The sequence below is a fragment of the Haliaeetus leucocephalus genome, unplaced genomic scaffold (assembly GCF_000737465.1).
Source record: "Haliaeetus leucocephalus isolate CR32 unplaced genomic scaffold, Haliaeetus_leucocephalus-4.0 Scaffold668, whole genome shotgun sequence".
In the NCBI taxonomy this organism is placed as follows: Eukaryota; Metazoa; Chordata; class Aves; order Accipitriformes; family Accipitridae; genus Haliaeetus; species Haliaeetus leucocephalus.
The window spans coordinates 505,532-518,236 of NW_010973104.1; the positions used below are offsets into that span (position 1 = coordinate 505,532).

A 12,705-nucleotide genomic window follows, 5' to 3' on the forward strand; every position below is an offset into this window, starting at 1 on the left:
GGAGTTAACAGCAGCATCAAAACAAACCACTGCACTTGTAATGCAGCAAACCAGCAAAAAAGTCACTATCCCTTTGGGCCCCCTGACAGAGACATGTCACAGATCAGAAAAGCACTTTCTGCTCAAGGTGTCCAAAACACAGGGAAGACTTTCTTGTGTTATCTGTTACGACCAGAGACTCCTCGTCACAAGGCAGTGAGGAAAGTCCACCTAGCCCTCAGAAAAAAACAATAAAAAACATAATGGGGATACAGTAGAGACACCACCGTATTATACAGGAGGAAGAAATGTGGAGAGCCAGCTGCAAACCCCAAGTGCAGCCCTGCCACAAAGGAAGAGCGTTCCCCACGCTGGCAGCGTTGTGCTGGGAAGACCCGTCAGTGAAGCCTCACTGAGTAGCATGTGCTGCTCTCCTGAACAGGTCTAACAGCCAAACACACTGGCAAAGTTCAAAACCAAGAAAAAACAAACACATCAGAAGTGTGAATTTAAGCCTAGGTATGTGCGTATTCCTGCTGCACATTGCTGACACCCAGAACTACAGAAAAGCAACAGCCAGCTGAATAATAAGTAACAGCAGCATTTTATAACACTGGAAGTTTAAATGTCACAGAAAACAGGGAAGAATCAGCCTGTTTGAGGCAGATCTTTTTATGCGTGAAGAAACTACACTGAATAAATCGAAGCTGAGACACAAATTATTGTTGTGCCCTGCAAGAGCCTGACCTTGCCTGCCACGAGGACCACCCCTGGGTGCCGGGCAGTGCCCCCGCCTGTCCTGATGCTCGGGAGTGGAGGCACCAGCCCGGGCACCCACCAGCACCCACCAGGGCTGCTGGGTTCCAGATTGCGGCATGCACCTTCCCCGGTGTATGTCCTCAGCCCAGCCTCTGGCCTGGGGCGACAGGGCCACCCCGCTTTATATTCGAGTTGATGTTCTGATACTGTAATGGGATCAGAATAAACGGGAGACGAAAGCATCCGTTCTCCCCCACAGGGGTACTGCAGCCTCTCACCCAAATCCTACTCCTGTCACCGCAGGGATAACCGGAGCAGTGCCTCGTGCCTGCAGCCACCAGCGCGCCGGCGAGGAGTGCCTGCTTAGTCTTGCTCAACAATGGGTTGGAAGAGTGTTTGAAATTAAATATCTCAGGTCAGAGAGACCTGCAAAACAGCTCAGAGGTTCCCCCACTTTGCATTCTACAGTTTTATTCTTACTTGTATTTTTAACCTTTGAAATAAAATATGATAAAGTCTTAGTGTCTTGTTTGCTGTCAGTTTTTGCTGAAGAGCCAATGAGCTTGAAGGAAATTACCTTAAGCCATTTGAAAAAGTAAAGTAATTTTAAACCAATATTTCCTTTCAGTGACTTGTCAAGACTTTTAGTTAAAAAAAAAAATAATGTTTTTTTTTAAATGGTCAACAAACCATTTTCCCTCTCAGCTAGTCAGCTTCTGCACTCTCAGTACCTGCAATGTCATAATCCTGGCGGACGTATAGGGAAAGATAAGGTTTCTAAAGTAAAAGACAAGGTAAACAAAAATTTCTAAAGTAAACAAAGATTTTCAAGATTGTTCTGTATATCACAAAAGGGCACAGATGGTTTCTCCTCTCTGTTCATTCTGCTTTTAAGAAAACTCACAAACCATACAACACTGGTCAACATATCCTTTCGAAATCTGACTGTTTTTCTACAACGGAGCATTGTAGAGAAGCGGAACGGCTGCAAGAGCTGCTGTCCCCTCCGGGATGGTGTGGCAACCACAGCACGCTTTCACTGTCACCGTGACCTTTGGGAAAGCATATTCCATGCCCTCGACTCCACTGGGCTGCTGAGTTCACAGATCGGTCACTTTTTTCCATGAGACTGAATTTAACTCTTAATGAAAAGTCTCCTGTTTTACTTTTCGGGTGTTTTGCAAGTACTTCAGATCCTTGTTACTAACACGTGTAACAGCAACGCAACCCAGGTCTTAATTCAAGAGACGGTTCTAAGACCCACAGGTATTCTCCTCCAGCTGGTGCTGCTTTCCTTTCTCAACGCCTTTAAGCTAAGATCACCTTCCTTGTCTCTATATGCATTAATTGCAGAATGCCAGTTCCTCAGAGCACCTTTCTGTAAGACTTAGCCATTTCAACAGCAGTTGTGGAGGAAAGTCCTGGCTGAAGCTGAGAGGAGGGTTGTGAAGGCTTTCACTGACATCCCTCCAGCTCCAGCATCTTCACCTCCCTGACAGAACATGTACCAGCCAACTGGGGCAGGCTCTCCTCCTCCTCCCTCCAAAGAGGACTTCACGAGATCTTACTTTTTCCTAATGTAAAAAACTTCTTAACTCTTTAAATGATTAAACAAGGTACAATTTCTGTTTTGCCCAGCCTAACTGTCCCCTTTAAGGCACATTTTCTCTTCCTAAATTCACAGCTTCAATCCCTTTCCTATTATCTGTCCTTTCTGTATGAGCAAATGCTTCATCCGAGCCCTTCATGTTATCCACCCTGTCAAGAGGAGACATGGAAAACAGACGAACACTCGCCCCTTCTCCTGCCCACCCCTTCCAACCAGCACCTCCTCCCAATCCAATATGGCTGAAATACTAGAAATCAATGAACAAGCTGGGACAGGTTCATTCTGGCGCTCAAGACATCACGTGACACACTGCAAAATATCTACAAAAAGTACAGTACGCTAGCTTGTTAGAGTTGTCCAAATGTGACCGTATCTTTAGATGCTCATACAATATTCCACTGTTGAAGACACTAACGTGAACAAACATACACACCCTACACGTCAAAATTGCGTTTAGCTCCACTGGAACAGAGGGGACCACTTACAAGTACAAAATGAAGTACGTGTGTAAGTATTTGGTGCTTCAGAGCCACCAGTCACAAGTCCCGTGAGGCAGAGCTATGCTGGACACTGCAGGTACAACAGGGGTCCTGTCCTACCTCAGGGCAGCCGGGACTTCCATAACATGTTATTGATAAGCAATAAGCATCATCCCCACAGCAGGGAAGAGAAACAAGGAAGTCACTCAGCTTGCCATGAAACTGCACAGAGGGTCAGATGCTGCTGTTGAAATCCTGTGACGCAGAGGAGCCAAGAGCCCGACCCTGTTCATGCAAGGGAGGCAGCACTCACCAGCCTCAGCAGCTGGACACTTGCGGATGGTGAAGATCTGTCCCAGGTCTTCCTCTTCTTCAGGCAGACCTTTCTGGAGGCGCTGCAGCTTACGCAGGCTTTCACTCCGCTGGTGTTTCATGGAGCGCACGTGCTGGATAAGGTTCAGCTTGGCCTTGGTGGAGTAGTTACAGAGGACACAGTGATAATAGCAGCTTTCACCCTCAACCCCGCTCTCGTGATGCTGAAGGTGCTGTGAAGAATAAAGTAGAAAGATGTGAATTTCCTTTATCATCTCCAGTCTCCCTGGGTTAGTCCACCGTAAATTGCTAAAAGCCACCTGGGAATTAAGTAAGAAGCCACATTTTGACAAAGACACAGCAAGATCAAGCCTGTTTATTCTCAAGGTACCATGCGCTCTCCTGCTTAGAAGCAGGAAAAACATAACATACTGAAATGAGCACAGAAGCAAAAATCGAGATAGGCAAGACCATCTCCTTCAGTGAAAGAAAATACCAGATCCAACATTAACAACTACTCACAACCTACGCATGGCTAATTCTTTCGTATTTAAAGCTTATCCTGGGAGGGGATCCAACTTCATGTCAAACATATAAAATTAAACTTGATAAATTCTCATTGAAAACTAAGAAGAATAAAACCAAAGCAATCCTAGAACACAATGAACCCATTAGATCGAGAGGTCCCGGATACAGCATATGGAAGCAGAGCGCAGAGCATGTGCCATCCTATCCATCACCCAGCATGCTGTTCCCTGGCATCTAGGCAAGAGGTTAGCACTTGGAAAAAAAAATCTTGTCACCCTCTGAAGCTGTGCTATAGCAGCCAATATAGCTAATTTGAGAGTAGCATACCCTGATTATTTGACAAAATCTATCAATCATCTGGCACAGAGATCCATGCCACCAGGGAAACAAATAGCTTCTTTATGTCATGGATCCCAAGGATGCAGCAATTGTTTCTTAAAACCAGAGGGAAGAATTCACTGCTTATAGCTACTTTGGCTGCCACGGCACAGCCGCCCTCCATTCAGTTTAGGCAGCATCAGGGCTGAGAGTTCACAGTAACTTTCCTAATTCCCACAGTAAGGGCTTATCACAAGTAGAGGAAAAATGGACACCCAAGTCAAATGACATGAAAGATTCCTCAGTGAAGGCCGTTTGGGGTTTCCTCCACACACCTACATTTCAGCTAAGCAATAATCCCTGCCAGCTCCCACTGTCCAACCTCAAGACCTCTTCTTGTCTTCTGGGTCATCTCATGAAACTCTTGCCTCGCCAAGCACTTCGCCCAAGGTGCGTAAGTAAGGTGATTTGGACATGATCTCAAGGTTTGTCAATCAAAAATATTGCCTACGTGCAGCCAGGACTTTGTGGTGAAAATTCTGACGTGTATTATCTCAGTTACAGCTAAGATAAGATTAAAGACACATATTACCCAGCGCTGTGTGCTTAGCTAACACAGAGGAAGGAGAGCCCTCTGAGTCTAGGAATGATTAAAAATAGGATAGGAGCTGATGCTGAGGCTTCTGATTGGAAGGGTGAGGGAAGAGAATAAATGTATTCCAGATCTGGCTAATTAGACTAGCCTCTTTTGGGATCGCAATGTATTTAATTAAATTCACTGTAATATTTGAAGAATCCACTAGGGCACTAATCCCACTGGTGCCCTCAAAAGATTTTTTTGCTGTTTTCCCTCATAAGAACTTCTTCTTCTTCTCATTTCTATTGTTTGCATGCATTACCCTCTTCCTGAGCCAGAAAAAGAGAAATGGCCTAAGACATGAAAAGCTAAGGCTAGCGAGCCAGTCACAAGAGCCACGCGACCGGCTCACGTGGCCCGGCTTAACCAGCCTTGCTCTGCCCTGCTTAGATCCAGTCTCAGCAGTAAAACCTCCCCACTGCCCCATCTCGCTGCAGGCTGGGGGTCTTGCTCCAGGAGACGCACAGCAAGCTCCATCTTCGGTCAGTCGAAAGGCGTGTGGGGGAAGACCCCAACCCTACAAACACCGCGTTCAAGCTCAGAAAGTGCCAACGGGCTCAGTGGCAGCTTCTGTGAGAAGGCAGAGGAAACCCCCAGTAAGAAAAATCTGGTCACAAGTTCAAGAAAATATTAAGGACATGGTCTTTGTGGGAACCAGAGGCGCAGTCTGTACTGCTCTCATTTAAAAGAGAATTTTAGGAAAACATTTGTTTTAAACAGTTTAATAAGCATGTCTTATTTTCTGCTGTTCTTTTGCTCCTGCTTCACGCATGTTCAAATATCCCTTGTGCTTGGGTCAGCTTCACCCGCCTGTTGTGCTGAAGGAGTCAAGACCTGAGGGTGCCAACACCACCAAGTCCACCCCGGACACGGCGCGACATCGCACGCCTACCTCTGATTCACGTCAGTCTTCCAATGGAGGAAAGGAGCAGGCCAGAATAAGACAGTGTGACGGACGAGCAAATACTAGCTGTGAGTCGCTTGAAGTGACAAAACGCTGGACAACTATATGTAGTTATTGTCCATCACACTGTTAAGCTTTCCCCTTGTGAGAATTTATCCGAATCACAGAAAACAAATTCAAAATATTAAACCAGAACCTTGTTAGAAGACAAATCAACTTGAAAATCAAAGGAATATATTGTTCCTAGGAAAACCAACCAACTTCTGTCAGAGAACATTGATTTCTGCAAGTCTGGGGGGGTGTTTGCCCCCTCCCTCTCAACGATAGGAAACTTCCAACATCTGGTTCTTCACGCATGGCATGCAAAATATTGATCAGGTTTAGTCAAAGCTCCACTTTAAATCAGAAACAGACAGAGCAACGCTCTGATGGAAACCATACGGCTCACAAGTACGGCTTCCCAGGGGGACGCGGGCTGTTCCTGTACGTACCCTAACCGCAGCACAACACTGTGCCGCTCACAACACCTATCCCTGCACACAAATCAAGCCAAATCCAGCCCATCTTCCACTCCGGAAGCGCTCGGTCTCCGGGCAAAGCTGTGCTCCTGCTCCGTGGCGCACTGATTAGCGCAGGAGGATCCCGCTCAGAGACCTCGTCTCCTCCGTTTGCCGTAACCCCTGCACTGCCTGCCCCCGACCTTCACCACAGACCTCTTCCCTGCGGAACGCCAGTCCCGCACCAGTTACAAACGCCCCACGTTTGGCAATTCCGTCTCAACGCCAAGAGCTATCCACTGCGGCTCTGCCCCGCGTGCCCCAGGGCAGTCTCCCCCGGGCACGGCCGCTCCAGAGCGCGACGGCAAACAAAACTCCTGAGCCAGGGAACAACCGCTGAAGAGCCGCTGCCACACAGCTGGCCTGGCCCGGCCCCACCAACCACTGCCCCGCCAGCTGCCGGCGGCAGTCGGAGCCTCTCCTTCAGCTTCTCACGAGGAAAACCCTATTTCGGGGTGACTCCACGCCACACTGCGCTCGCCGGGCGGCCGCACTCATGCCAGCAGCCAGGATGGCTTCAGCCCTGCTCCACGTGATCCACCCGACGAGCATTTTGGGCTGGTTTAGGGAGAATTGCATATTGACCTCCTCCTTCCCCTGGGTTTGGCTCAAAGAAGTCAGCGCGTTCGGAGGGCCTGAACGCAAGACGGTTTAAATAAGCAAGAGAAAAATTCTAACTTGTGCTTATATGTGCTGCAGAGGGCTGGGGGCCAGCAAACAGCAATCAGTCCCTTTGGGGATCGCACTGTGCACAGCCCTCAGCCCCCCAGACGCGAGAGGAGGGAGAAAGAGGCGACTGCACGCCGGCAGCGTTCACGCCAGTGCTGCCATCGGCAAGGGCAGGAGAAGGGGGTGCGGAGGGCGCGGGCGTGGAGCGGTGCCTGCGCGAGCCCAAACGAGGACGCGTGCGCTGGGACGAGCTGACTCACGCCGGACCGATGGGCTGACTTTCCAGCCCTCGCTCCCTAACATCTGGCTCGGAATTGTTTTCTTCTGATAAATAATAGCATAATAAATGTTCACGGTGTATGACTATGGAAATCTTAATTTTTAAACAAAGTAAGGAATGACGCCATATTCAGTTTTTCTTTCTCTGCACCTCCATCCTTCATGTACCCCAAACTTTGTTTATTTTACCATCTCTCTTTTCCTCGTCTAACGCTGCCTCACCCACAGTATTTTTCAATAATCGCGGAATTTAATGCGACAGCTGTATTAATCTGTCTGACTGCAAGCAGTCCTCCTCATCCCCATGCCATGTACTCAGACTACGTTCTTCGGAGATGAGACTGTTGTAACCAGGACTGAGGATCCATGTTGCTATTACACAAATAATGAATTCTCCTGCTGAATACCTTTGTGGGTGTTACTGTAGTTAAGGTTCACCATTTAATCTGATTACTAAAAACTTTTGTATGTCTTTTAGATTTTAAAAGATGTTAAAGCTCTATCTGCTCAAAACCTCTTCTGTATTAAGTTTATTATAGCCGCCGTGTAAAGAGCCCGATTCCTACAGTAACATGAACAGTTAATCCTCCCTATAGCGCTCTGTTGCCAGAAAGCCCAATGTTATTTTCCAAATCTTATTTGCTATGTTTAGTGGGTCAGATACTGTTCTGGGGGATATCTGAACTGTAACCCTAGCTCACTAGGGAGACACAATAACCACTTTGAACTATCTTGTGCTTTTGATGTTTATTATTCATTAGAAAATAGGCCCAATTTCTATGCAATCTTAACTTCACCTTGTATAAAGCTTCCCCTTTGGAGGGCCCTCAAAGCTCTCAGGATGAACCCACACTGACAACAGTGGGAATCTCACAAGCCCTTGGTCAACGAGCTGTAAGACCAACCATCTCTGCAAGTGGTGAGATTCCATCTCCACCCTCAGGAAGTCTCGATGGTACAAAAAGGAGTAGAACATGTGAGAAAACGCTCTGCAGGCTCGAGGACGGCCCCCTTCTTCTGCAGACCTCAAAATGACAACAAGCAGTAGAAAGAAACTCCATAACTGACCCCAACAACAAGCAGCCTGTGGTCTCCTGCTCCCCTCTCTGGTGCACAAGGATTTCCTGCACATATCAAGGTGTCTGCAGGTAGGAAAAGCAGGTGAAGTTAACAGGCCTGGGAGCCAAAACCCAAAGTGTGAAAATAATCTTATTGAATTCTATGCGGCAAACAGAGAACCAACACTAACAAACAGAAAACCCTTCCTCACCACCAGCTGGCTAACAGGATCACCAGCCATAGCAGTGACCCAGATCCTAAAACAACTGATCTGAGATCTGTGCAAGAGTGCTAACGGGAACAGCCAAAGCGAGTCCACCACCCCCTTGTTTACACAAACATCTTTTTTGCTTATATGGATAATTGAGAAACAGACTGGAGAAATCTCCTCCAAATAACTTTTGCTCACCTTCTCCAGCTGCCTCTCATGTTACAGGACAACCCTGCCACAAAATCAGAGGCCACTCAACTACCAAGAGCTTCTTTAAGAAAAAGTTTCCAGTCTTGAACATTTTTGGAGGAGGTTTTTTCCACATGTAACACTCTTCTTACCACTGAACTCAGCATGACATCTGCTCTGTTAGAATGGGTAAAATTAGTAGTGCTTTAAAAGAATTGACAGATGCAGCTGAGGAAGAGAGAGCCAAAAAACTGCTGGAGGGTTACAAAAGCCACGGAAGGGAGCATCACTGCAGACTTGCACCGCTCTTAGTTCTTCTTGTGAGCACCTATAGCTGACCAGCAATAGCGACAAGACCCAGAGCCAGCGGGACCCCTGTTAAGCTCACGGTGGCACACAGAACCAGGGGAGCACCGCAGAGGTTACACCAGATTTGGAGCCACACAAGGTTACTGTGAAAGCCAACACCAGCACGCGGTCCCGTGTTCAGGAGAAGGTGCTGGAGGCATGCCAGCCCTATGAGCACATCCTCAGCACAGAAGGATGCCCAGGGACTGACTCTTCCTCAGGGTGAAGTCAGACATGAGTAATTAGTAACAGGCTTGGTTATTTCACATACCAGCAAGAACCATGCCTATGACAATGCACTCCCGGGGAGCTAGATGAGACACGACCCTTACACCAGAGCTGGAGGGGAGGCTACAGGTCATCGTGGAAAGGGACCAGACCCTGCAACAGACCTCAGAAGCCTCATAAGCATCTCTTGGCCCCCATGTGCCTCTGATCTGCTGCACGAGATAAATCACACAAACCTGGAAGAGAAGAATCTGAATTTTTAATGAAAGTCATGTGGATGCAGCTGTCTGATCCTAGCCTGTTCCAAGTACTCCATAAAAGTCAGAGCTGGCCCATCCGTCTTGCTCTGCTTTCACACCTGCAGCCCCGGCTGGAATTTCCTGGAGCTGAGGGAGACGCAGAGTGGACGCAGCACGCAGCGAGAACACATGCTGGCTAGGCGCTGGAAAGGACTGGTGCACTCGCAGCCGCCCCCTGGCCCAGATGTTTTGAAAGGAGGAAAAAATTGATTCTCCATACAGCAGGTTGAAAAGATGAACTCATGCTCTTTTGTATTCCACCAACGTCCTGCAATTGTTTACTGCTTCTGAAGAAGTAACATTACAAAACCCTTCCCTCCTTCCAGCCTCCCTGGCTCCTTGTGTAACTCCTTCACGCAGCTTACTGACTGTGGAGTTCAGACTCACATGCTCACAAGTTTCTGCAGTTTAGCTTGTGGTAACTGGAATGGCCTCATGGTGAGCATCGCTCCTCCAGCTAAAGCTTCCTCAGTATCACCCAAGCCCTTAAGAACACCACCACAAGATGAGGACAAGGAGATTTTCATAGAATGGTTTGTGTTGGAAGGGACCTTTAAAGGTCATCTAGTTCCAACCCCCCTGCCATGGGCAGGGACACCTTCCACTAGACCAGGTTGCTCAAAGCCCCATCCAACCTGGCCTTGAACACTGCCAGGGATGGGGTATCCACAACCTCCTTGGGCAACCTGTTCCAGTGTCTCACCACCCTCACAGTGAAGAACTTCTTCCTTACATCTAATCTAAATCTACCCTCTTTCAGTTTAAAGCCATTACCCCTTGTCCTATCACTACATGCCCTTGTAAAAAGTCCCTCTCCAGCTCTCTTGTAGGCCCCCTTTAGGTACTGAAGTCTGCTCTAAGGTCTCCCCAGAGCCTTCTCTTCTCCAGGCTGAACAACCCCAACTCTCTCAGCCTGTCTTTGCAGCAGAGGTGCTCCAGCCCTCTGATCATCTTCGTGGCCCTCCTCTGGACCTGCTCCAACAGGTCCATGTCCTTCTTATGTTGGGGGCCCCAGAGCTGAATGCAGTACTGCAGGTAGGGTCTCTCCAGAGCAGAGTAGAGGGGGAGAATCACCTCCCTGGACCTGCTGGTCACGCTTCTTTTGATGTGACCCAGGATACGGTTAGCTTTCTGGGCTGCAAACGCACATTGCCAGGTCATGCTGAGCTTCTTGTCAACCAATACCCCCAAGTCCTTCTCCTCAGGGCTGCTCTCAATCCACTCATCGCCCAGCCTGTACTTGTGCTTGGGATTGCCCCGACCCATGCACAGGACCTTGCACTTGTCCTTGTTAAACTTCATGGGGTTTGCAAGGGCCCACCTGTCAAGCCTGTCAGGGTCCCTCTGGATGGCATCCCTTCCCTCCAGCATGTCGACCACACCACACAGCTGGTGTCATCGGCAAACCTGTTGAGGGTGCACTTAATCCCACTGTCCATGTGGCCGACAAAGATGTTAAACAGCACCGGTCCCAATACCGACCCCTGAGGAACACCACTCGTCACTGTTCTCCACTCGGATATCGAGCTGTTGACCGCAACTCTTTGAGTGCGACCGTCCAGCCAACTCCTTATACACCAAGTGGTCCATCCATCAAATCCATGTCTCTCCAATTTAGAGACAAGGATGTTGTGTGGGACAGTGTCAAATGCTTTGCACAAGTCCAGGTAGACGACGTCAGTTGCTCTTCCCTTATCCACCAACGCTGTAACCCTGTCTTAGAAGGCCATCAAATCTGTCAGCCACGATTTGACCTTAGTGAAGCCATGCTGGCTGCCATCAATCGCCTCCTTATTTTCCATGTGCCTTAGCATAGTTTCCAGGAGGATCCACTCCATGATCTTGCTGGGCACAGAGGTGAGACTGACTGGCCTGTAGTTGACCTCTGCGCAACAAATTTGGATTTTTATTTACTTTTTGGCTTCTGATCGTTATTTTTCTTTCCGAAAGGCTAGAAATGTAGCACTCCCTCCTGCCAAAGAGGCTGAGACACTTGATGCAAGTCCCTGAGTCACACAGAAAGGCTTGAAGAACAGCACCAACCGTCCCAATTAACAGCCAGTCCCTATACCTCCCCTTCCGAATCTGTATTTTCCATGCCCTCCAACGCTGCCTGGTGTTAAGTGAATGACAGGGCCGACACAGACACTGCGAACCCCAGACAGGCAGGTGTGGAGCCTCTGAGCAGAGCTGACCACGGCTGCACAGAGCCCCCAATCATCACACAATGAGTCCCCAACTGCGATGCTGCAAAGCGGGAGGGAAGCAAGGCCAAGGACTTCCCTCAAAGAAGAGCCCAGCAGCAACACACAGGGCAGCTGAGCAGAGACCTGCCATACCTGGGGAAAGGTCAGTAATAATGTATGAGGCACAAAAGTTCTCAGCAGCTCCAAGTAAGAGCTGATCAGGAGCCGTCCCCACGGGGTCCCACCCAGGCAGAAGCTACGGACCACAGATGCTGTCCCTGCTGGCCATGAGGCTGGTGCTTGCCATGCTGAAATGCTTTTGGATTCCCCCATAAATGACCCCAACAGCCACCCAGCAAACTGAGTTTGGTCCACCAGCCCTTGAAGTCTCATTAAAAGCCAAATATTGCTCAGCCTAAAGATGGAGAGCTCAGCATGGATTTTACTGAACGTTAAATCAACCAGCAAGCGTAGCCAGCAAACTCTGTGGCACTTTAACTTTAAATAATGCAATAATTATTGAATTTCCTTTTTATAACCGAAGTGCTGGAATGTAAACAATGGGGCTGTAATTGCAGGAAGGGGGGATCAATAGAGGCAATCGTTTTCAGCCATGTTAATTGTAAATACAATTGCTCCAAGATGTCAGCCTCGTTCTTCTCGCTCCCAGAATCATCCTAACGGATGACAGAGTCCAACTTTCCCATTACAGCTGTTCGTTCCTTTAAGAGGTTCTCAATCAGGTCTGATCAATCTGTCAAGATAATGCATGGAGTAAGTAAGACTCTTCCAAACACAAGCTCCCAATCAATAGCCTGGACCTGCTTAATGAGGAGGGGCTAAAGCCCAGAGGGAGGCAACAGTCCCAGCTTCTGCTTGGCTCTGGCAGCTAACTTCTTTGTGGGGCCTTGCTAAGCCGATCAGCTCTTAACGAGGACATTGTTTATGCAGACTGTGATGAGCAGCATCCCCACATATTCACAGTCCCTCAGGGTCAGTGGGCAAAAAATGACAGAGATTAACAGAAAACAAAAGCCAAGAAAGGTTGAACTCATATTCACACTACACACACCTCCCCCCTTTTTAATTGTGCAATAGACCTGAAAGTACTAACTAATCATTCATTAGAAGAGATCCCCTAAGATGAAAAAGTGT

At 48.2% G+C, this 12,705-nt stretch overlaps 1 protein-coding gene across 1 annotated transcript in view; it reads right to left on the bottom strand.

Annotated features, from left to right (window-relative positions):
• ZFHX3 (zinc finger homeobox 3) overlaps positions 1-12,705 on the bottom strand; it is a 279,307-nt gene that overhangs the window by 238,000 nt on the left and 28,602 nt on the right. Inside the window, exon 3 of the mRNA XM_010579685.1 lies at positions 3,140-3,371. Coding sequence (XP_010577987.1) covers positions 3,140-3,371 — 232 coding nt within the window. The remainder of the gene's footprint in view (positions 1-3,139; positions 3,372-12,705) is intronic.